Consider the following 25,871-nt stretch of genomic DNA (forward strand, 5'->3'; position numbering starts at 1 on the left):
CAACATAGCACAGAACATTTCACTAGTACCCAGTGGTAGTGTTGGCAAGTAGCTGGATCTGGCACCCAGCCTTCCAGGCTAGAGCTCACTAGAAGCTGTTTCTGAGGGGGAAACACTAAGGCTGAAAGAACACTAGTAATGCACCTAAAACGAAAGCCAGTTTGCCACTTTCCATACAGGAAGACAGTATTATTCCAAACTCTATACAGAGAGAGGTGTTAAACAGCAGCTGTCCTTCATCTCCCAGTTCAAACACGTTAGAAGCCTGCTCTGAATTCACGAAACACTCATTATCTGAAAGATGAATAAAACGGAGGTAGACATGATGAAAAATCAATTACAGTTGATGAGAAAACCCAAAGGACAGTTGACACATTTTTCCTGGTATAATTACGTGTATTTGTCTTCAAATTAAGAATGAGGAAAATCTAGTCAGTATTTAAAAACACGTGCCATGCCCACAGTCCGTAAACATAATGCAACATGTTCTAGAGAACAAGCATATTGTATTAATATATCTTGTATGGATACAGTTGAAGTCCATAAAGATAGAATGAAGAACTTGTGTGATAAAAGAAAATGTGATGAAACAATTTCTCTTCGATCAGTAAGAGCAAAACTAAAAGAGCACTAGCTACTGCAAATTCAGAAAGGGGAACAAACATGAGGCCTACAGCAGCAGCTCCCAGACCACCTGCTTGGATTCCCACTCCTGAGGGTTGGGCCCAAATACAATGAAGCTCCAGTTCTAGAAGAGAGAATAGAGTCTCCAAAGTGCTGGTGCAACACAAATCTTCCCCAAAGTGAAAGATTTCTCATCTGATTAGTTTCACATCACCTGATAGAGCTGTATTACCCGAACCCCACCTACATCACTTCAGTTTAAGTGAGAGGCCAGCCATTCTATTCACCCTGCGTATCCTTTCATCATCATCATAGAATTAAGAGATATCAGACAAAAGAAAACATTGATATAAAAATCCAGTGTACATAAAATTAACAACCCAGGTTTAAGAGTGCCGTGGGCTTGCTTTTTGTTTTAACTTTTTCCCACCACCTTTGTTTCTATTGTGATCAGTCTTCTGTTCTCAACTATCCAACTTAGAATTCTAAGTTTAATAAGTCATAATAACTATTTTAAAAGATATCAAGAGGATATGTTAACACCAAAGATTTAAATTTAAAGTTATGGAAAATGAGGATGAACACATTGATACAGGCTTGCAATTTTAATTTTAAAAAGGTCCCTATGGGGGGACTAGTTATAGATGGCATCATGCTAATGCAAACAGAAAATAGGTTTGTTTTTTAAAAACAACACTTTAAATAAGTATGAATTCACACCATACACATGTATATGTAATAATTTTCTATGTTAGCTTTTTTTAAACTATAAATCAAGTAAGTCTATACTATTAAAAGTTCTGTATGTGCAACATTAACCTGATGAAAGCATTTTATAAATACAAGATTTTTAGAACTGCAACGTACTTCACTACGTAACATACTGAAAAACAGGTTCTACATTTAAAATTCTGATGTAACAGTTCTATCTGCCCATTAAGACTACAAATGAAAAATACTTGCTAAGCTTGAACATTATCAAAAATGCAAATATATTTCTATTTTGGAAGAAAACAATTAACATTTTGAAGTCTGAATGGTACACTGCCTTGTTTACGCTACTGGATTTTCTTTAGACATCTGAAGATACTACACCAACAAAATACAAACTTAGTAGTAAGCTTACAACACGTACTTAGAGGCAAAAAGAGAATTCTGTTTTGTATTTAAGAATGAACATCCATTTATTATAAAACAAGATAAAAGATATTAGAATTAAGTTGAAACAAGGCAACGTTAGAGCAACCACTTTAGAGCTTTGTGAACGAAGTGTAGTTTCAAACTTGCAAATCAAGGTGAATGTAGCTCTTAGCATGCAGTCCTCTTCTCTATAAATGTGATGAAGTAGAGAAGCAAAGCTTCAAGGTATAAGGGTTAGAGCCATCTGTCGGGAGACAACACAGAACATGCTCAGTGAAGCGCCATGCGTATGGCTCTCCTGCTGATCAAGGAAATCATCTTGCATGATGTGACATGTTTACCACAGAAGATGAAATGCTCCCCAAACCCTCGATGGCCCACAGACAGCAGATGATCTGTAACTAAGTGCTCTTCACAGTCTTATCAGCATTTTTCAGATGGAAAAGCAACGCGATGAATCTGATCACAAAGGAGTGCAGACAGCATTCCAAGATGTTCTATACACCAGAAGACTTTACAGTTATTGCTGTCTGCCTTCCCAGCTGAACTATTTACGAGAGTAGTGTTGAACAGAACTTCCAAGCAGAATGCATAGATATTTAAGGAAGTCAAGATGCAATATGTGGTATTTCCATCAGAGGCAGAGTGACACTAGAGAGTATTTATGCATGTCTGAAGAATAAAGAATAGCAGGAAGCCCAGCACCCCCCCCTTCAGGACTCTCCAGAAAGCCAAGCATAAAACAGTGCCCCTTTACTTGGAAAGGCTGCTAAGACATAGCAGCAGCACATATCTGGGTATTCTCAGATGATGGAAGATGCATCCTCCTCGTTCAGCCAACTTATTAGATTAAGTCTTAACCAACAGTTCTTATTTGAGAAGGTTTTGTTACTGTTGCATTTTTTTAATATTATTTTTTTTAAACTTCCTATAGCTTCAAAACATATTTTTAGTTCTACAAGCTGATTCAAAAGCTAGGAAGAAAGAGTGCCATTTAAATAAAACGTAGTAGAACCCAAACTGCAGAGGATTATATACACTGTATTAGATAAATGATTGTATATAATCATACATATACAGCACATATACCTATAATGAAAAGAATGCAATTTCTGATGCACACCAAGCTGCTGAAACTTCACCTTTTTTATGAAGGCCATATCAACATGAAAGAAAGCAAGAAAAAAAAAAAAGATGATAGCAGTAAGATCAGTAAAACTAACTTACTTGGGACTCTTATCTGGTAGTGATTAAGTACAGTGAGAGCTTCCACTGCATCTGTCTTACATTCCCATTCCAACAGGCCAGAGAGTGTTTTGGCAGAGGCTGTCAAAATAAGAAGGAAAAGAGGGGAGTAGGATCAATAACTGGAATTCAAATAACCCCCCAAACATGTCAAAACTTACTTACGTTTTGGATCAAACACTTTGTATTTAATAAAGCTGAGAACTTCATGATCCTCACATAGCTGTCACAAAAATAAAATAAGATGTAAAACCTCAGCAAAAATGTACATTAATACATTAGCAAAAATCCCAAGTTCCTGGAAGAGACACAGAAAGGAAAATACTAAGTCTTTAAGAGAGCTTCCAAGACTTTATAACAAATAATTATTTCTAAGAAGCATGCTTGGATTGGTAACTCTATAGAATACCATCCTGTAGTCTGAAAAACAAGGCTTCTCTATTTGTGCTTTCCTGAATATTTTATAGGCCCAACTGTGAGAATACAGATATCACCATTTCCTCAAGCAATTCATATTTGAAAAACAGCTTATTCTTCTTGACATTCCTACTTCAGCACAGCATCTCAGAAGCTGCACAAATAAGCACACAACTCACACACCAGAATTAACTTTCAAGACTGAGCTCAAGCAAACGAATTAAAAAAAAATAAAATCAAGTCTCACTGAAGTGAAAAAGAATTACCACTGCCACCACTGCCTGCTATTGCATGTTTTAAGCATCCAGTTTTCATCAAGAACACAAGCATGCAAAACATCCCATGTGTACATTTCACTCCATTCCAGAACATTTTATCAGTCATCAGAATAATCATCTTGGAGAAGACAGTAAAACTTTTGTTGACTGTACTCTTAATTTTAAAAGAAAAAAGATCTAAAAAAAAAATTCCCCCCCTTCCACAAAAACCTCATTAAGACTCTCAGCTTTAATGAGAAACAAGATGTTAGAAGTAAAAAAAAAAATCAGAAAAATATATATAATAGCTGCTTCTATAGAGAGGCTCCAAGAATCAATTATTTTCCAGCTGCTGTCCCAAAATGAGCCCAGTTATTTCATTTTAAAAGTAGCATACCATACAGATAGAATAAGGCCCCAAAACACTACATGCCACAGTAATTTCAACTGCCTACCTTCACAAATGTTTCTTCAGTTACGCACAGGGGAACGTTATAATAATGCAGCACACAAGAGGGTGGTTGGATGATATTCTTGGATGCTTGGCCAGCACTGGTGAACCGATTATTCTTACTCATTGCAAAATCCTTGTAACTACTCGTGCCATCCTCCAGCTCAAATATCTGGCTTGGAACTACTGAATGCTGCTTAGAAACACTGGGATTTAAGGAGATGTTGTGAAAGCTTTTTCAAACAATCAAAACTTACACACTTTGCACAAAGATTATTGCTCTAATTGGAGTAAAACAGACATTTCTTTACAACAGTTTCAAAGGAGAACAAGACAAGTTGGATTTGATATCTTCCTAAAACAGCTGTATAAAGGGTAGACAAAACACATTAGTGAAGACAACTTAGAAACAGCCAGTCCATATACTAGTGAAGTATCTAGGTGTTATAAAGTTGCAGTGATATTAACAGCTGTCACATTCACAAAAACATTTTGGTGAAAAATAATAGTTGTAAACTAGAAATCACAAATCTAACAGTGATGAAAGAAGAATTGGATACCCTGTCTTTGTAACTTCATTACATCTGCTTACTAGCTGACCATTAATTGTATAAAATGTATTTACCAGACGTTAAGTCTCTTTCCAAATAACTTGACGTTGTTGAGATGTGTAACAGCTCTTTCTACAGCATATTCATCACCCATTTCAACCAGTGCTGTACCTGGAATCGTCTTCATAAATTTCACCTAGGGTAAATGAGGAAAAAAGTGACGTTGCAACAAACTGACCAAAATAAGAATGGTCAGGAATGACCATCCCAACGAGACTTCTTCAAAACAAATAACAAGAAAAAAAAAAACTAACAACAAAAAGCCAACTGCAGTAGATTCAGTTTCTCACAGACGATGCCTTACCTTCTCAATGTTTCCATACAAGCAGAAAAGGTTGAAGACCCTTGAACAGTTCATCTTTAGCTGATGTAACCCACTAACCATGACAACTGATCCAGAAGGATTTCCACCATGCATGTATGAGGAGGATGCCTGGGGCAACGGATAAGCAACAAGTTCGGGAGTGTCCCGAGATCCCATTCGGTAGCGATTTGGTAATGGCAACAAAGGACCATGTGAAGGACCTACAGAAATGAAAGATCGCGTTCATTAAAATGGCAGAAAAAAATGCATGACAGCATTTTCCATTAATTCTTTTTCCAATTTTAAGTTAAATTCTTTCACAGTATAGTTTTTATATACAAATGGGAAAAAAAATTGGTCTTTCAGTAATTATTTTAATGATGGCTTGAATTACAAGTTATGCTCCTTCAGACTTACCAGTTTTCTCAAAAATACTGTCTTCCCTGCACCATATCAAAGTTTAAACTTCACTGAATGAATTTGAATATACATGAATATTTAAAAATATACCTAATTACCTTCAGCAATCCTGTCATTCCTACTGATGGTGCTTTGTAGCAAAAAATAAAAAAAGTATTTAAAAAAAAATTACTACAAGGTAGGAAAAGTGAAAAAAGAGTGCAATTTCAGCTCGTGCTCAGGAGAGAAGGTGAATGATACAGCTGTTTTTCCAGAGACACGATAAAGTCAGGAAACTGCCTTCCTACAAGCAACTTATTTGGAAGAAACAGGAATTCTTAAAACACAGCATTCATGCAAAAGAAAACCACCCTGTTTTCCACTACAGGTAAAGTGACAGGTTTCACTGCATTACTCCTTTCTCTGTCCTTGTTCACATTCCCCCTCCCCACCCCACCTCTCTTTTTTTTAAAATAAATGAATTACTAGTATACATTGTTTATAGAAAACATCAGTGTTACACAAGAGAGGATCCCTGATTCTCTGAGAAAATAAATATTGCGAAATTCACAGAGTATAAAGAGCACCTTTTGTTTTGTTCTCCCCATTTAAATGCAATAATGAGGGGAAGAGCACCACGGGAGGATACAAGAACAATACTTAAGGAGAAAGTGTGCATCAAAAGGATGAAAAAAGAAGGGCAGCAACACAGAGCAGAATACAGAAATCCTGATTATTTGATGAGCCTTTGGCAACAGTAGGTAAAAGGCCAACGTAAGTGATAAAAAATACATCTGAAAAGAAAGAGGCAAGACAAATCACACTGTTTTTGACAATTAGTTTCTTAACCCTTTCAGTCTTGACTGAAATCATGAAAATTATGGCAGCCCTTCATTTACAGGTAGTGCTGGTAGTAACTGCAGCGTTTTCCAGCACTAATTCCAAAACGTCATTCTTAGCAAGTCACACAGCTGTACCTTTTCAGAATTAGCTAAATTAAGAGAAACACAAAGCCCACAATTCACAGCTTTGCATGCAAAAACATCAAAGGGCTCTGGGTTGCATCAAACCATTGATCAAACACTGCTGCCACTTTCTGTAAAAAAATGGCTTCCCACTAATTATGTTATTCTCTGTTCACTGCTAGGGCAATAGCAACTAAAAGAAAACATTCTTCAAAGGAATACATTTGCAGAGCTGGATGCTCTCCGCAAAAAGAAGAGTTACAGCAAAAAAGTCACAATATATTTCAGTCCACTGCCATCACTTTTGTACAGACTGACAACACCACACACACAGGTCAGTGTATTACTCATAGTTTAGAGGTCCAGTTATACATTGATTGAATATCTGGAATTCCACATAACACATACAGAAATCAAATCCATCTGTCATCCTATGTTACTTACCATAACTATCATGTCTAAATGACGATGGGTGCTCTCCCAGAATAGCTTGCCTCTGGCGGCCCTTCCCTCTGTCTAACATATGGGAAGGGAAAAAATACAATTCAGTACGGACAAGTATGCACTTGATTTCTCCAGCTAAGACACAAAGCTTCTAGTTAAGAAGCAAAAATGCAATTTGAGTCCTTGTTAATTTTAACAATTTCTCACTGATTATTATTCTAAAACCACAAGCTGTAGCCCTGGGACATCAAAATTAAACAACTGTCATTTGAATAACAAATTCCGTTTAAGTTGATTGGCAGTAATGGCCAATGAGGAGATGTAGACGTTTAAAGTCTAAGGTAATACCCAATAGCTCTCCTAAACAGGCACCACACATTAGTATAGATAACGACATACAGCAGGATTTACCTATGCATCTCTTAAAACAAATTTGAAATGCAGTACTTTTGAAAGACAGTACCTGAATCATAATATTAGCTTCAACAGCAACACATTTTCAAAGTGGGCTCCTTTCAAGAAGTTTCAGCATAAGCCAACAACAACCTGTATTACATGGTTTCATAATCAGTAAACAGAGAGCATTACATACGTGTACATATAAATTTACAGAACACCTACTGATTTAAGGGCGTGCTGAAAGGACTGTACATTACTGCATTATCAGCAGCTCATAACAGGTTGACTGAAGAAAAACATCACTGAATAATGCACTTAGCAAAGGTCAATCCTTTAAGAAAGCCAAGTTCTCTGCGTTATAAAGTTAAGCAAAGGGTCTACACTACTGGAAGAAAGCTGCGCATTACAGTCAAGGCTGCACTTTCTACTCAGATGCACATCTCATGGCAAGGAAAAATCTAAACTGGTCCAGATTTCATTGTGGTAAGTAAAAATTGATGACTCACATTTAGACAAAAATGAAATCCATTCTGCTACACTGAAAAGATGGGGCAAGTTATTTTTCAGTTTAGCACAGATCCAAGGAAATTTAAATGTGACTGCTGAAAACGGCAATTCAGCCTACTGCAGCTAGAGGTATTTCCCCTGATAAAAGAGAACTATTCATGATAGACAGCACAACAGTGGGAAATGAAAACAGGTGCCATTTCTGCTCAGGAATTTGAGAACAGGTTTCAAGTCAGGAATTTACTTCAGAAATAAAGACCGAAGACAGAAAAGTGCTGGCTGCCTTCAACCATATAGAAAGATAATTATTTTTGCCAAGTTTTCTTTTTCCCTTCTTTTTTCAGCTACCAGCTCTGAATCTCTTAGCTCTGGGAAGTAATTACACAGTCAAATAGGATATTTTGAATATTTAACCAGAATGCACGAATCATCTTTCAGAAAAATATTTTTTCACTAAAGTCTGAGGTGTTAAATCAATCGAAAGAAAGCACAGTAATACAGTGAAAGATGGTAGCTTTCAAGTAATTCCAGGATAGCATAGTTTGACAAATATTTCCTCCTGGTGGTGGAACAGTCCACTACCCTCTCCCATCCCCAAAACTCGCTCCTTCCTTCAACAAACTTAACTGTGCCAGCAGAAATATTTTGTGCAAACAGGCAATGAAAATGAGAAGTGATCTGGGCTATAAATATTTCTGAACGAAAAAATTCTTTATAATCTTCATATAATCTAATAGGAGTATTTTTTTTTAAATCACCTCCTTGAGTTGCTGACTAACCTGGTATTACTGCCAAAAAAAATGTTCCAAACCAGTTTGAACTACCTGGTTAAAAGCCAGTACAATGCTAAAAGACAGTTAGGCATTGTTTTTTGGGGGGAGTTGTTTGTTTCAGTTGTTTTTTGCCAGTTCAATTTAATGCAGTAAGGACTCAGCCTCAGGCACTGTTAAAAAGTGCACTGAGGTAAGAAATGCTCAGAGGAAGTATGTAATTAGTTATCACAGATAAAATAACTCTTCAAAAAATAATTAGCAAAACACATATCCATGTCCTAAGATTGGTGGGAGGAATTAAGTTCTTAAAGGCATATTATTAGCATGTCTGCCCTCAAAATGAAATTCCCCTGGGCTATAATCTTGTTTGCTGAAATCAGACCCCTACAGTTTCAGTCAGATTAAGTTCAAAAGCCAAACACTGCTGTAGGAGCAAGCAGAAGCACATGCACCAGAACTCTCTCCAAGCAAGTCCTGGATTACTTCAAGCACACAATTGCTCTAGCTGCCTACTTTCCTTTCATTGTTCATTCAAAAATTAAGATTCTCATTTTCTAGACAAGTGAATGTGGACTGTAGTAAATGAAAACTCATGCTACATAAAAGGAAAAATGATTGGATTTGTACTAAGTGCAGTACAGTGATACAGAGATAGGTATTCAGAGTAACAAAAAAAGAAAACAAAAGAGTAGAGTTCTTGAGAAAGAGCAAGTTGTACCTATCTGAATGTTTTCATTTTCCACTGTTTTATTGCTTGGGGAAAAGTTAGTTCATACATCTCTGCAGGCCAATTAAGTAATGTATTTAGGCTCAACATATTACAAGTTACCCTCCAAACACTCCAATGATCGGAAGATATGAGGGTCAAACCAATCCATCAGATTTTTCATATTCGATCTTTTCTTTTTCTTGCCCTCAAGTTTCTTGACTTCAAGAAGTTGCTTTTTTGAACTTAGGAATTTGAGAAAAAAATTAAATCCTCATAAAAATAGCCACGAACTATAAGCTGCAACCAATACTGTAGCTCCCTTGTTAACTTTTTACAAGAACTTCATTCTGAAAATTCAAGCCCTATGTTTTCAGTTGTACAACAGTTTTACAAACCCGGTGTCTTGCAGAATTACTTTGAAAGTGCATGTCACTTGAGATGGCCAAAGCCCTGGCTCTCGTATAGCCTTTGAAAAGTAGATACTCTGACTTGGACATCTCTTCACTTTTCTAACTTTACATTGCACGCATTACTGTACAAAAGTTACTGAACACTGCACTCAATTATTACACATTATTATCACTTTAAGTAAACACTTTACAGGAGTCAGGCTACACAGCAGTTTGTCTTTACATAAGTAGTCATAATTTCCCACTGACATGAGTCAAGGTTTGGAGATAGTTACAGCTGAATACTGAAGAGGCAGTATGCCTGCATCAATTATGAATCTCCCTGTTTTAATACTTAAATATAACTGAGGGGGCCTATCTGTCATCGCACTACTCAGTTCCAACTATCTATAGATCAGGGTGAATCTCTATTCTCTGCTACTAGACAATATTAACACTGTTAAGACTGAATGCAACTCTCACATACAGCAAGTAATAAAAAAAATTACAACGTCAATGATATCAACAAGAGAGGTTCTTAATTTTGGAGGCTCTCAACTTTTCAGTTTTAATTTTAAGGGAAATATGACCAGCATACATACAAACTTGAACAGAATGGGTACAGTCTATCGTGTTATTCATCCCATACAAATCTGAAGTACTGAAAGTGTCCTCCTTTTAAAAACTTGTGGAGTGGTGCATGCAGTATGCAGACAAGGTGAATTGCAAGTCTGAGGTTTTTCAGAGGGTTTGGTGTTTTGTTTTGGTTTTGCTGATGCCGATGTGGTGCATGAAGAAGTGTAGAGTCAGCCTGCTGAAGTCCTCTATCCTTCTTAATGCCTCGTCCAACATAGGGGAAAAGAGTCCTTTCGAAGGAGAAGCAGTGTGCAAGTTTGTAGTTTGTAAGGAATAGTCTGTATCAGGTTTCCTCTCCTCCAAAGAGAGAGAGCTGCTTGGAGAAATGCAAGTCCTTGAGAACTGCGAAGGTGCTTGCAGGTGTGGGCTTCTTGTTGAACTAAGTGTCTCAAGCACACGGCAGTAGGGGGCACTAGGGCTCAGGGTTTATTTCCTGGGTTACAGGTTGGCTTGCGAACACAGCCTTCAGCAGCTCTGGCTCGCTTTGAAATGTCTATTGAGATACAGCCTGACCACGTATAAAGGATTGTCATTAGTACAGTCACACATCTACAGCAATAACATAGGAAAACCTACCTCGTCGGCCCAGATACGGCTTTGTGTAGTCCCAACTATCGTTGTCGTTTCTAATGACATTAAGTCGAGTTGGCTGTTCAAATAAAAGTAAAAGTGAAAGATGTTAAGGATGGAGTATGTGCGTTTTGCCAGTAAAAGTAAGAGAGAAGGTCCAAGCATTACCCTTGCGTATTCAATTTTTAGTGTACAGCATCCCGCATAGATATCCGCTCCATTGAGTGCTGCTTTCGCCTTCTGGGCACAAAATACTGATTCAAACATACACATGTTAAGGATTTTTCCCAAGGTCCCATCCATGCCCCTTTCTTCTGAAATAGCTTTCTTTTTTTAGGCTGTGAATATTCTGCCATAACCAAATCTTACAAGAACTCTGAACAGACTTCAATATAAGATTACTCACAACTACACATGGGTTTACTTACATTAAGCACCTAATTTTGATATGCAAGCGGTACATAAGGTGAGCATTCATGAGCAAATTCTTCAAACAGATTCATTTTTGACAGGAATATTCTGATGGATTTAGTAAATTTAAGCAGAGGACACAAACTGTCAACAAGCCTTCAGAATATTTGGATCACAATCAAAATGGAAAGGTCAAGCTGCATCACTGGGAAAGAAATGGGAGTCAAAGGGTAAGAAGGCATGACTTAAGACAATGCATCTATTGTAAAAGCTAGCATTAGCTAGACAAATGTGAGCAGGGAGTCTCATTAACTCAGTAGATACTCTACAGTGAAAAGACCTAAAAGAGTACATTCTTTTAGGTGAAGAAAACCACAGAACCAAAAGGGATGCTGTGAATGAACCAACAGCCAACTTGCATCAAAAATACAGTAAGGAGATTAAATCTATTGTCCAGGCTGCAACAAACAGGTTATTTCATACCCTATGCATACCAAAGATTGGCTCTATTACTAGCAGAAAAAAAATACAAGAGCCTTAGCTCATGGCAATGCATGATCTCATAGTCAATAACACTGCATCAGACAGCCCAAACCCTGTAACAAACCAGATATTTTTGTGCCATCATTTGATATAGTTACATGAAATCTTGGAAGTGCTGTAGTTAAGATGATTCTGCATATTTTACTATAACCATGCAACCCAAGTTCTTCCACTGCAATGAAGGTTCACAGTAGAATTTTTTAACTGACTTGAGACTGCCAAAGGTTAGAGCAAGAAAAGCTTCTCACACCTCTAGGAAATCGTCAGATGCTGGCTAGAACTGTGGGAACACATCTCCAAGAGTGATGTGTAATGCTACTATGGGAACTGTTCCAAAAGTAATGCCTCTTGTTTCATTATGTTTGCCCGCAACATCCGAGGAGGACGGTGGTGGTGTGGCAGTAGAGGTTGAACCTTTCCACTCATATTCCATTACATTTTGTTGCCATGCGACAGATGGCAGCAGAGGGGCAGTCTGACACAACGGCACCTGATGTGGAAGTGTGCATGGAGCAAAGGTATGCAACTGAATTCCTCCGTACAGAAATACCTGCATCCACTGATGCTCATGGAGACCAAACAGTGGATGTGAGCACAGAGAGGCAGTAAGTGGTGCATTGCAGCAGTGGCAACAGGTAACAGTGGGTCACCTCCACTGGTGCAGAACTTTACAAGCACAGCACACGGGCTCTTGTTCTGTGCTGACAAAAAACACATAGCTAATGGCAGCGACTGATTAAAAACAGCATTCTATAGTTGAGAATTTGCTCTATCAAACAGTGCTATTGTGCTCTATATATCTGTTGTCATTCCCCTGGAAATAAACAGGAGGAATTACTCTCAGAACAACGTACATAGCACTGAAATTTGAGTGAATTTTGGAAACTTTCAGACAAGTCTTGTCTTGAAGCTTCCCCCAGCAACTATTTATTTATATTGCTGCATTACTTTGCTTACGTTTACAAGTTTTCTTTTAACTGCTGGTTGTATGGTGGGTTTTTTTTGTTGTTGTTTTTTTGTTATTAAGTAAAAGCCACATTGTATAATTTAATTCAAAAGGACAGAAACATGGTAGTTTAGGGTCATCCCACAGCCACTACTTAAGTTATTCATATGTTACAGAAACAAATGAAGCCTGCCATGTGGAAAGCATGCAAAACATCACAAAATAGTACTTGAGATTTCAGTACAATTTTCTTTGAATACCATCTACATAAAGGGAAGGTAATCAGTCTCCAGGAATAGATCTATTCAAGTTCTATGAACTAAGACTTAATCATAATCAGACTTTGGACTCCGCAAACAACAGTAACACATTAACAGCATTCACACAATGTACAACTTAATGCTATAAATACAATAAACAGTAGGACCTCAGTTGGTCACACATTTTATTCAAGTCAGAAAAATAAGCCAAACAGTATATATTAGAACTATTTTAGAAGAATTTGAAGAAGTTAAACTGTACCTCTCCTTACCAACTCCTTGAGAGTCCACACAGCTAGAAATCACAAAACATTTTTGCCCAATGTATTGCCAAACTCGAGGCATGTTTCAGGTCAGTAATTATTAGCTTTAAGGTCACTTATAATCATGATGATTATTAAGATCATTGCTGACAGCATCAACTCCCTATAAACATCACATAAGTTATATTTTCCTTACAAACATCTGAAACGACAATATTTTGGATATAAATTTTAAAGAGATTTTTGGTCTCGAAAATCAAGTAGTATTTTCCTGACATTCTCATATTAAATCCATCTGCAGTTGAGAACCTACAGGAAAAAAAAAAAAAACACAGTCTAAAAAGGATATTCGACCATAGCTTGTATTCCATTCCTCTTGAATATAACAATGCGCTGAACTTTTCCAACAGGGTTGCACACAGTATATAAGACATCCTAAGGAAGAAGAAAAACTGCTTCTATTAGAGCAAGAATTCAAACATTTTAGGTTTACAGAACATTTTCTTACATTAGAGTTTAAATGCTCGTTAACTTTTAATTCACAATTTTCTCTATACAATTTCTACTTTTACAGTTAGCATTTTTACGGGGTAGTGTAGCATGGGCAGTCAAATCTTAACAAAAGGAAAAAAAAATATCCAAGAAATTACTTATATAAATTAGTATCTGTAAACAGTGTAAAAACTCAATACTTGGATGCATGTTTCAAGACAGCACTCCCCTTTCATCATGCATGTAGAAGCTCTACCAAAGGAAACAGAGACATGATGATGCTGTAGTTACAGCACAGTCCATTTCATAAAGGCCTCATAGGTGAGGTTTTGTTTTTGCTGGTGCTTTGTAATAGTTCCTAGTGAGACATACCAAGCACACCTGACTTTTTTGTTGGTACTTTACAGGTGCTGAGGGGCATGGTTTAGTGGCACGGTGGTGATGGGCTGACAGTAGGAGCAAGTGATCTTAGTGGTCTTTTCCAACCTTAACAATTCTATGGTGAGCACTGGAACAAGTTGCTCAGAGAAGCTGTGGGTGTCCCATCCCTGGAGGAGCTCAAGGCCAGACTGTATGGGGCCCTTGGCAACATGATCTAGTGGAAGGTCCCCAAGCAAAGGGTTGGATACGGATGATCTTTAAGGTCCCTTCCAACCCAAACCATTCCAGGACTCTACAGAATTGCCCTTCCTAGTTGCTACAGACTCAATTAGTCTGTACTATCTTTGATGAGCTCTGGTGCTTTTAAAGTTATTCTGGAAATACACAGTCTTCTGCTACTCACTGGTATACACTAGACAGTCAGGAGGCAGCAGAAAGGAAAAGAAGGGGGGGCTTTGGTTTTTCTAAAGAGCTGCTGTACTAGTAGTTTCACATTCGGAACTCTCATCAAATACTCCCAGCCAAGAATGATGCTTCTGCTTAAACAGCTTATTCAAGCATCTGCATTGATCTCGGGAGCTTTTACAATCCAAGTGTAAAATGCATTAATTAAATAGCTTCCAAAAATCTGTATTACGCTTACATGCAAAGAATAATTCAACTTCACCAATTAATTTGTTCACACAGATTGAGGCAGGTCTATTTTTAAACCTGATTAAAAAGTCATGCCTTGCCATGCTTTTCTATAAAGAAAACTTTTGAGAAGAAAGCGAATTCACTATCTACTAATGAATCAGAAGGCAAAAAACTTATCTACATTCACAACACAATGAAGCAGAAAGCGTGATACAGAACCAATTGTTTGTAATTAAGTAATTCCAGAATTGTTAAGCTCCAATCAACTTGCTAACATAACATATTGCACATAAAACAGAATTGAATACTAAAGTTGCATGGCTCCACACAAGCCAAATGCTTGGAGTGGTCCCTACTATCCAATATCTACACATTTCTCTAAGATTAACTAACTTACATATATACCAGTTTAACAAGTCAGCTTTAAGGAGACATGCTTTCATCTCCCCCTTGACCTATTCCCGAGTAACTTAACATAGGCTGTAAGTCTTTATGAAAAATATAAGCAGATATTCCATGCCAAAGTTATTACATGTTCTTTAATACTAGCAAAAAAATATCAGTACCATTAAACAAAACTGCAACTGTATATCAAACAGATACTGAAAATAATTTTATATATTTATATATTATAATCTATAAATATGTTTAAACAATAATTTTATTTGGGCATCAGCCCAAATAAAAGTGAGACAGATTCCACTAAACTAGAATTGATAATCACAGATCAAGGTCTCAGCTTTCCGCAAAGAAAACACTTAAGAATGAATGACTGACTGCAATAAAATAACGCTTTCTTACTGGAAAAAAAACAAATGACTTGCTATTTAAACATACCCCCCTCAGGGCATAAAGGGTAACAACATTCAAAGGGTAACAACATTCCTGATGTTATGGCAACATATTTGAAAATATTTTTCAAGTATGTAGCAACTTAAACATTACAAAATCTTGACCACTGAAGTCTTCAAATGTATTGCAAAATATCTGCACACCAGGACTGAACCATCTTCAAAACAATAGAAAAAAAAGGAACAAACTTTTTTTCCAGAACCTGAATTACACTTACATGAAGATCATATAAAGATTTGATAAAGATTTGGTAGATGACTAATCCTCAACTCAAGATTAACAGTGTAGAATTTAAACAAGTATGCAGGTTGCTCCAAAAGTAATGCCTCCTGTTTATTGCCACAGAAATAACGATAAAAATAACAGTAAAATTATTTGATAGAGTAAGTTCTCAGCTACAAAACACTATTTTTCAGCACAGTCACTATTAGCTATGCATTTTTGCAGTGATGAATGTGAGCCTGCATGCTGTACTCAAAAATCTGCACCAGCAGAACTGATCCACCACTACTGTCACCACTACTGAAATTTGCCACCCACCACCTCACTGTGCACACATCCACTGTCTGGCCTCCATAAATGTTTAGCAAGTGCTGATTAATGCCAATGGGTGAAATTTGCTCTGTATGGCAGAATTCCACACCTTTGCTCCACACGCTTCCATGCCAGACATCATTTTATTAGACTGCACCTCTGCAGCCATCCACTGCACAGTAACAAAACGAAAAAGGGATACTGGCAAGAAGATTCAATCTCTACTGCCAAACCACCAGCGTTTTCCACTGGTACTATCAGTTGACACCATAAAATAAGAGGCATTACTTTTGGAGCAGCCCTCCCACCGCACAACGGAAATAATGTAATAGAGACTGTCATTTCCCAGTGTTGTATTACTAGATAAAGAAAAATAAAGATAAATATACCACTGTGATTGGGTAGAGAGGATTCTGGATTGACAACAGGAGAACTTTATTTCCGCCAGATGGGTCATCGGTGTTCCCCGGCCGAGTGATCCTTTTACTTGTAGAGTAGTTGAAAAAAGCTTGCTGTCCCGCAATGTATACAGGTTCATCTGCTGCAAATGTCACACATTTCTTGGCACTTTCTACTTTTTCAAACTCTACCAGAGCCTGACGTTTAAACGGCATCATCATGACGTAACTGGTGAGAGAAATAATGTAGTAAATTCTCCCATCTGCTTACTCTGAAATTCAGCAAGTCATACGTGACACGTTCTGCTTTCCTACACAAGTCCAAACAAGGACATAAAAGGAAGCTAGGTCTTTTGTGCTTCCCAAACCTGGTCACGCATTTCTAAAGCACTCACATAGAAGAAAGAAATGCATTTACCAGAAAAGTAACAAGGAGTTGAAAATTTATGGAAAACGTATAATACATAAGAACATTGAACCAGCACCACAATTAGGTAATTATTTACTAGGATTACAACTTAAAAGTTTTAAAAAAGCTCATTAAAATCATTTATGACATAGAGGATTGAAGTAAATGCCAATTACAAAAAACATTAAACCTTGATACACTAAACATATAAATTCAAAAGATTATTTTTCTCCTGACACAAAACTACTTTGGAAGAAATAAACAGGAGCATTCTAGTTAACCAAACTTTTTTTCAGCCAATTTCTTTTTTGGAAAAGGTAAATTCTCAGGCTAAAATGTACCTACTTGTACTCCTAAACAAGCTTCTGACTACCTCATTTTATTTAAGACATTAATGCAAGTGCTATTCAGTTAGATGAATATTTAGAGAATGAAAAATACCACTGTACTACTTCCAAAACTTATTTAACTTTAATAGTGGCATATAAATGAAAATAGATGCATGGTTCTAAAGTAAAGAGTTCAGGATAAACTTGCTCTAACAACTCACTTTTACTGCTCTGCTTACAAATGCTTTGACATGGAAGAGGCTCTCTCTGAATAACCACTCATCATAAGCACTCCCTGCTCATTCTGTTCTGCAGTTCAGTTTCGTTACAGTTCGTACTTCAGGCTAAGACTATCAACTGCAGTCTGACAGCAGATACTAGAGCATGCAGACAAGCTAACTGCTTAACCAGATTTCTCACATGTACAAAAATAGAACCTTCACACAGCTAGAAAGTTGTTTTCTTTGCTAGCAATTAAACTCAAGACTTGAAGTGGCCATCATAATATATTTAAAGAGATCCAAGTGATTTTTAAATAATGCTTCCAACTTGTCAAGGGATGTGACTTTACAATGTGTGACGTACCATATGGTTCCAAACTTTTCAAGAGCTTCCACAAGATCTGCTTCCACAACTGATTCACACAGCCCTCGGACATGGACGACCGGAGAAACAGAGACTTTGTGGTGACTTCCCCCTGCATCCTAACAACAAAGCAACAGTTAAAATTCAGAACAGAACAAGGAACATCGATATCATTGGCTAAAATTATTTGGCAGACGCTACATTGGGTCCCAAAGCAGCCATCTAAATGTACAAACTAGAAGTACATTAAACAATTCCACTTTTCTTTCCAAACAGACTGCAAAGTTCAATCGCTGAAGCCTACTTAAAATATCTTGCAGACTTGGTTAATGTGTTTGCCTAGGCAAGATTTTTCTAGTATAAAATGTATTCTAAAAAATTTGCTTGAGTTAAAGGTCTTCCACAGTATCTGTTCAAAACAGAAGACGACATCTCAAAATGCACAACACCCAAAATATTTTTGACACCCTTCCTGTCTGTTTATGACAACGTTTGAGAGAAATCTTGTTTCCTGAAGAGGTAAAGCAAAAAAGCAGCAACAAACAAGGCCCAACAATAAACGCAGTCAAAACTGGCTACTTTCCTAGTATGTGCAGATCTGAGTCCTCTGGTGCAAGAAAATAACAGCTCAGTCCAGCACTGGAAATAAACCAGCACTCCCTTGTAATTTAAGTGCTCCTCACATACAGAGATCAAATCTTTTAAAAACATACAGGTGGGCACACTCTTTCTTGTCACCTACAGGCTGACCGTCATCAACATTTCAGCCCTTGTACACAGGCACACAGAACTGCCACTATAATGTTTCTCACTGAGCTAGCAGAGCTCCCGTGAGACTCCATTCTGCCCAACTGAATGATCTGGGCAGAGATCAGTTCCACCTTCCTGTGTGAAGCCTGAAGCAGGGCTGAAATGCACTTTATTTACTCTAAGCCAAGAGGAAAATAAAAATTTAATGAAACAATATTAGGCAATCATGAAAGAGATATGCAAAGGAAGACTAGACAGAACGAAGACTGCATGAAATACACTGTACCTGATAACAGGCAGATTTAATTCAGGTAACAGCAATGTCAAGATATTGTACACAAATTCAGCTACCATGTCAGTGTATCTAGCAAGCTGAATTTTCACTTTTTTTGTGTTAAGAAATACAGCATCTACTGGAAATCAAGAGAGAGATTCTCATCTGCAGTACAAAAGAGCTTTCAGCTCCAGTAAGCACACGCTACACGCATTCCTCCCTTCCCTATCTTTTTAAATAACATTTCCCAGGTAATGATAAATGGAGTCTCCTGCATCTAATACCTGGGTTCCATACACAGCTCTCCCGAAACAACTATTTCCTCCCTAATCTGAGGATTTGATCATTCTGTGTGAACTATAAACCAGGCCGTGGGATGTTGTCAGACTGCAGAACAACCTGCTGCACAGTTTTTTAGATCTTAATTCACTTCCTAGCCATTTGCACTATGGAAGCATTTTCAGTAGCAACATACTTCTTTGAATAAGAGCTGAGGCAGCTGTGAGTAAACACAACAAGTGGTAGTTACATAATCCTAAATTAACCACCCAAGGTCTGGTAGCAGCGATCAAGTGACTAATAAAGGTTAAAACTTTGAACTTCAGGTACTCAGAAGGAACAGAGCTCCACAGATACTTCTATTCTCAACTTCTCTCTTCTTTACCCACACAAATTTCAAAGCTGAAAGAAGCACCTGAAGAACCCTTCAAGAGAAAACAGTAATTACCACTTTTTCCTGCAAAGTCTAGCGCTCTAAGATGTTAAGACAGCAGGTAGCTTTACTTTATTTAGAAGTCATTAAATCAATTATTCATTGCCCCACATACTTGTTACTGTATTAAGATCCCTGTTATTGCTATGAATATGCATTCCCTTTTTTTTCCTTCTTTTAATGCATTCAAGAAATTGTACCTAAAAATATTTCATTGTATATCAGACGGTAAACATAGGCAATGGTTTTCTCACTGAAACAAAGGCTCACTAAAAGGAGCTACCTTACTGAATAAGCACCCCATACAAGCCAAGTTTTCCCAGAGTATGCATCCTAATGGTATGTTACATTTCTCTCCTTTCCAGTTCAATTCCTGCTCTAGTTCATATTTCTTTGTCATGCATTTCCTTTTGTATTTGCATTTATTAACTGTCATTTAAGCTTGCCTACTCGTGATATAAAGCTTTCTAGCAGTATTACAAACATTTACTTCTATGCTTGCACTCCTGAATCCATTGCACATCAGTTACATGCATGTTACATGCACTGCAACTGGAATGATTCTCAGAACCATCTGCAAACAATCTGTTTTCTTTTATAGTTAAGATGAAATTTGGCTTAGAAGCATTTTTCTCTCATAATGCTACAGAGAAAGCATTACTTATTAGGATGTAGTACAATAGGAGATTAAGCAAGAATACATCATAACACTGCTGCTATTGTAGAAACTTACACAAAAGCTTGAGAAGGCAGTTATTTCTTTTTTCTTTTTTTTTTATAACAAAAAAAAAAGGCGTGAAATCTCAGTAACTTGCCATGAAGTTGAGGCTTGCCTGCATAACATTTCTGTGTAACTGTCTCATCACAGTGTTTACACAGATTAAAGCAGTGAAGGTACAAATGGCTAAAGCAGAGGGCCTCTGCTCTCCTCAAAATAGCCTCTGGCCAGAAGCAGAGGAACATAAGAACGAAGTGTAAGTCAGCCTGAAGCCAGGAAGTCACAAACTGACATTCACAGAGCATATTGCTGAAAGACACCAACATGTGCTACTGGCATATGTTTGAGTGCAAAAAAGTATTCACAAAGGCAGACACGTGTACTATCATCAAACAAGTTTTGTAGCTACCAAGCTGCAAATCTACAGCAATCCTTGATTTCCCCTACAAGGAAAAATAAGGTCACTAGACTAAATGAAAATGCAAATGTGTCCATCAGCGTAAAACACCTTCGCAGCTAAGGGCAGAACTCATCCCGCTGCCTGCCATCATCTCTTTCCACAGATGAGAAACACAGGACTTTGACCAAGGTCTCACAGTCACCCTATCTTGAGAAGTCTACACATGCTACAGCTGGCACAGAGAGCAGCTACATCAAAGCACCTGCTCACACACAGATGAGCCAACGCCAACATTTCTCTGCTTACAGAGGGGTCTTTCTGTAACTGCATTTTTTACAATGGCACAGGAGCCCCATGCCTAACACTAGTACGATGCCCTCCAGCAGAGCCAGGAAACAGATCAGCTTGTGTTACTGCTGTGCTTGCTAAATATATATTGCCTAGGATGTCTTCCGAAAGCTCCGTAACCATTTCTTGAAGAATCATTAGCCGGGCAGACAACTCAGTTCTTAAATAGATAATGGAAACTTCCTCTAAGTGCTCAAGACCAGTAACAAGAACAGAAAAGGATACCTCGGAAAAACAGCTGCCAACATAATGTGTAACATTGAAACTGTGCTTCCAGGGGAGAAGGAAGCGCTACAATAACTGCACCATGCTTCATGTGCTTGCTTATTTCATACACACATGGCTGTAATGGAAGTGGCTCCAAAGAACAACTGCAGCATTTTCACATCATCCCATTACTGACCTACATACTCCTAGGTGACATTTACAATATGTCACTGGTGTCTCGCTAATAAATTTTGATTCATTTATTCCAAAAGAAGTAGTAAAGGGCTCTAACTGTATGAAGTCTCTTTTGTTCACTACCTCTAGATCAGAGAACTTTGCACTATTTGAAGAACACCTGTTCTTCAGCCTTTCTCCAGACACTTTTCTAGTCAGTATGTTCATCTGAGTTCATATTACTTCTGTTGGACCATCTGCTTCTTTACTGTTTTTCTGCTCATCTCTTCCATCTCTTTTTACTGCAGAAGGATGCTATTCCTCCTTCACATTCTCTCCCCTAGGTACCCAGATACCCTGCTCTTTAATTTCTCATCATTCACATCATCTTGTGCACTCAGCTTCTTCCTCTCACTCCCTCCTTCTTACGTGCTCTGAAGTTGCTGTTATATTTACAATGGCAACTGGAGTGAGTTCAAAAAGGTTGCTTATTTTGAATGTAAGTGCCTAAAACATCGTTAATGCCTAACTGTGGACACAGCTGCATTCAACCTCCTCATGGGATGTCAAGGGTGGCTCGAATTACCATGCTATAAAGGCAAAGTGAAGGTACACAACGCATTCCCCAGTAATGTCAGCTCTGCCCATTGGAGGTGATGAGATAGAGAAAGGGCTTTTCTTAAGTACATGCAGCACGCATTTCCTGTACACTCTTCAGATACAATTCTATCATTATTTTCCCCTCTTCTCAGCACAATCCAAATACGTCTCTCAAAACTGAAATAAAACAAATATCAAGTATTATGAAGAGTCTGTTATCAGGAACAAATACCTGAGGTGCTGGAAGAGGAACTAGCCTGAGTCACCTTCTTTTGGAGGACGTTTTACACTTAGATGGCTCCATAACAGACTTCTAGGCTCTGAACCCATTGCTTTCTAGCTACTGTTACTGCCTGTGACAGGCATGAAGCAATTTATTCCCAAGGTGTGCTGCTTTCCATTCATTGCAAAGCAAGAACATTGCACATCCGAAGTTACAGCAAAGCAGCTCAGTGTAAACTTGCAGTGTCTATCTAAACTTACGTAAACATAAAACCAGGTTTCTGCATTTTTACACATCCCACTTCCCCAAATGTAAGAACCATCCTTACCTATTCTTCAGTATTTCTATAAAGTATATGAGAGACAGTGAGGCAAGTGAATGCTGCAAAAGAAAGTTAAATAAATATGACACTAACTAATTGAAAAAAATTACGTGAAAAAGAGAGCTGAAAGGCCCTCCAACCACCCTCAAACACAGCTCTTAACCCTATTTCCCACCCCACTTTCTCCCTGGGTCCTGACTCTCTGCTACAGCCCAAGTCTCCCCACCACACAGCACAGCCTCTGCAAATGTTGTTCTTCCGAATCTCACTCTCCCCCATAGAATACCACTACAAAACCACTTCTATTCCTCTCCATCAGCACCCTGGTCGTGGCTCTCCTTGCTCCTCAGCACTCAGATAAGCCAACAGTATCTGAGCACACACCCCTCAGCTGTGTGCAGGGTCCGTACTGGTGGAGAACAGAGAGAAAGAACATAAGAAATATTCTTACCCATCTGTAACCTGTGTATCAAGAAAGACTTCTAGGTACCCATTTGCAGAAATACAGAGACAGTAAGGGGCTCCACAACTGACAAAGCAAACCCAGAGGAATGGGAAAATACCACAACAATAAATACAGCCCAGCAGGGAGATCCTGCCAAGGGGACAACTAGCAGGTTCCTCTACAAAACAGCTTTTATCTCACAATCCACATGAAACTGTGGATGATTCACCACTATTTTAGGACACATTAAGAGAGGAAAAGCATGAGGTTAACAAACTCCAACCACTCTTCCTTCTCCAGTCACCCATTTTCCCATTTCTCCTTCTTAATTCCTCATTCCCTACTGCTCTTTGTACTTCACATGTTATTTTCCTGCTCTTTTCTGAGCAGCCCAGCATACCTGCACTTATTCACTCAGCCTACTCCTATTTTGTACATCTTCACCTTGAATCAAAACTAACCTAAGAACATTTGTCTGGGAACAAAATAAGGATGGTATGTCTTAAGGAAAAAGAGAATCCATTTTCCACACTTTTTTTTTTTAAACCAACAATGAGAAAAAATAAAAATTCACATGAACAAACTCTAGCTTACAGATAGTGGCATTTTTCTCTTCCAAGCTCCAGACAGAAGTGCCCAGTTGCTCATTTTTCGCATATCCTCTTGATGTTACAGTTTGCTCTTAAGAGCCTAGTGTGATCTCTATTATCAAGACAACTGCTACCTCTCCAACAGTAGAGCTATCAATACAGCTTTGCCAACAAACCATCATAGAGCATTTAGAGAGTCAAGAGCCTGTGACCACGCACCCTCTTGAGGCACACTGCAACTAGCACAACACGCTGCTTAAAAATCCTTCTCTTCTAGACACCTACGTGCTTGTTTCGGTCTCTCTGCTCACAAAACACAGCCAAAAGCCAAAACGTCAGGCTACAGACATACTTTATCCTCTTGTTACCTAGCAGGGCAGGGCTGCATGCCCTGTGCATTAACCAGAGTAAACTGAAATACTACGGTCAAAATAAAGACAAACAAAGCCAGAACCCAAAATGAAGAGAAGTTAAAAATAATAACTGCCTAATTTCCAGAAACACCCCAGAAAAGAAGAAAGGTAAGAGGAGTATCTTGTTCCTACTTGGAACTATCTGTGTGATGTCCAGCTCTCCTGTATGACAAAACATTGCATTACAAAACGTTGTGATAATTTACACAAATGTAAGGATTTAATTCAGATCCATCCTCTAAGGGTGCATTAGTAAGGCTTTGTTGCAACAGAGCTGATGCTCCATGACAAGGTATAATACTTAGAACTCAAAAGATGTGACCACTACAGTTTAGTAGGGAACTCTTCTATGCATTCAGCAGGTAATCACACTCCATCAAGAGCTGATGTTAAGAAGGTAACAGAAAAGGTGCTTTCACTAATTCATCCCGTTGTTAAGCAAGTTCATTTTGTCACATCATAATACAGAAGTACTTTCAATATCAAGGTCTGCCATGGAATCAAGCTTCCATCGATCTTGCTTTTTCAGGGACAAAGTGCCATCAGGAACTGAAAAAACAGTTCAAATCAAGCGGGCAATTTGGCGAAGAAACGCAGGGTCGACACAGAAGTGCCGTTAGCCCAAATGGATGGGTCTCGCTTGATACTTCGACACGAATACACAAAGAGAGAAGCAAAACAAGCACAGCGAACTATAAACCCGGTCCTCGGCGGGGGAAGCACGCCAGGTCCCTCGCGAACAGCCTCACCGCCGAGCGCTGCCAGACAATAAGGGCACGCAGCCGGATGAAAGGAACCCTCCGCCCGCTTTCTTCCCCCGCCGTACGTTTCTATAGTTACACTCAGCAACAGGGCGAGCGCAAAACTTGTCACGGCGACATCCAAAAAGGCACCGAGCAGCAGCCCACCGAGCGGCGGCAAGCCCCACTCCTCGCCACGACCCACCTCGCTCCCGGACAGCCGCCGGACCCGGGCCCGCCCCGAGCCGGCAGCCCACCGCCGCGGAGCCGGGGGGTGAAAGCAACGCACCCCCCGCCCCGGAAGCAGCTCCGTGCCCGGGGGAAAGGGCCAGCGGGTTGCGGCCTCCAGCAGGCCGCGGGGCGGGGGGTGGGCACGGCGGGAAGCCGCCCAGAAGGCCGCCCCGAGCCGAGAGGCCCCGCTCTGCGGCCCGGAGCGTAGCCCTGAGTGGGGGGCTCATCCGTCCGCCCCCACCCTCCTCCCCGGCGGCTTGCTGAGGGAAGGAGCCCTCACCCCGCCCGAAAAGCCGCCTCCGCGCGGCGGAGGAACCTTGTCCCGCCGGCTCTCGCTCTCCTCAGCGCCGCTGTACTCGATCTCGCCTTCCTCAGCGGCCGCGCTGGGCTTCAGCCGCTTGGCCTGGCTCTCGTAGGCGCCGTCCTCCTCCTCCTCTTCTTCATACCGATCCCCGGGCGACGGAGACGACATCGCCGGGGAAGGGGGGGACGGAACGGGCCGGCTCCTGGCGGAGGGCGCACACGCGAGCGGGAGGAGGAGCGGGTACGCAGCCCGGCGGCAGCGAGCGCCAAAGATGCTCTGCGCTCCGTCCCCCCGCACGCCCCCTACCCGCCCAGGGAGCGAGTCACGCCTCCCCGCCGGTCACCGGCTCTGCGATTGGCTCCGAGCCGGGGAGGGAGCGAGGACTCCTCGGCTATTGGCTATCGTGCACGCCCATCGGCCGCCGTCGGCGCTGCGATTGGTCGAAGGGCGTGCCCGTCACCGCACAGCGAGGCTCCTCGGTGCCGCCCACCGCGGCTCCTCTCCATCGCTCTTTGATGTGTGAGAGCCCGGGAATACGGCC

The 25,871-nt window shown here is 39.6% G+C and overlaps 1 protein-coding gene across 1 annotated transcript; it reads right to left on the reverse strand.

The window, feature by feature from the left end:
* On the reverse strand, positions 1–25,612 carry HNRNPLL (heterogeneous nuclear ribonucleoprotein L like). Its single transcript, XM_065733776.1, has 13 exons — positions 25,307–25,612; positions 17,880–17,998; positions 16,548–16,785; positions 13,613–13,698; positions 11,009–11,105; positions 10,847–10,919; positions 6,858–6,929; positions 5,050–5,270; positions 4,760–4,881; positions 4,139–4,340; positions 3,175–3,232; positions 2,992–3,090; positions 1–2,008 (listed from the first exon to the last, which is right to left on the reverse strand). Exons 1-13 carry the CDS (start codon positions 25,496–25,498, stop codon positions 1,953–1,955), a joined length of 1,635 nt encoding a protein of 544 aa, XP_065589848.1. The 5' UTR covers positions 25,499–25,612; the 3' UTR covers positions 1–1,952.
* Positions 25,613–25,871: the final 259 nt, after the last annotated feature.

Source organism: Cyrtonyx montezumae, unplaced genomic scaffold (assembly GCF_038088225.1).
Source record: "Cyrtonyx montezumae isolate F1298 unplaced genomic scaffold, pur_monq_1.0 scaffold_0, whole genome shotgun sequence".
Classification (NCBI taxonomy): Eukaryota; Metazoa; Chordata; class Aves; order Galliformes; family Odontophoridae; genus Cyrtonyx; species Cyrtonyx montezumae.

Excerpts from the sequence above, each read along its gene's own strand:
- HNRNPLL (XM_065733776.1), bottom strand. The coding sequence starts at position 25,498 with ATGTCGTCTCCGTCGCCCGGGGATCGGTATGAAGAAGAGGAGGAGGAG. Across the intron at positions 16,786-17,879 it reads GAAAAGTTTGGAACCATATG|TTACGTCATGATGATGCCGT; the intron begins GTACGTCACACA and ends TTCTCTCACCAG. Across the intron at positions 13,699-16,547 it reads CTCTCTACCCAATCACAGTG|GATGTCTTATATACTGTGTG; the intron begins GTATATTTATCT and ends CTTCTTCCTTAG.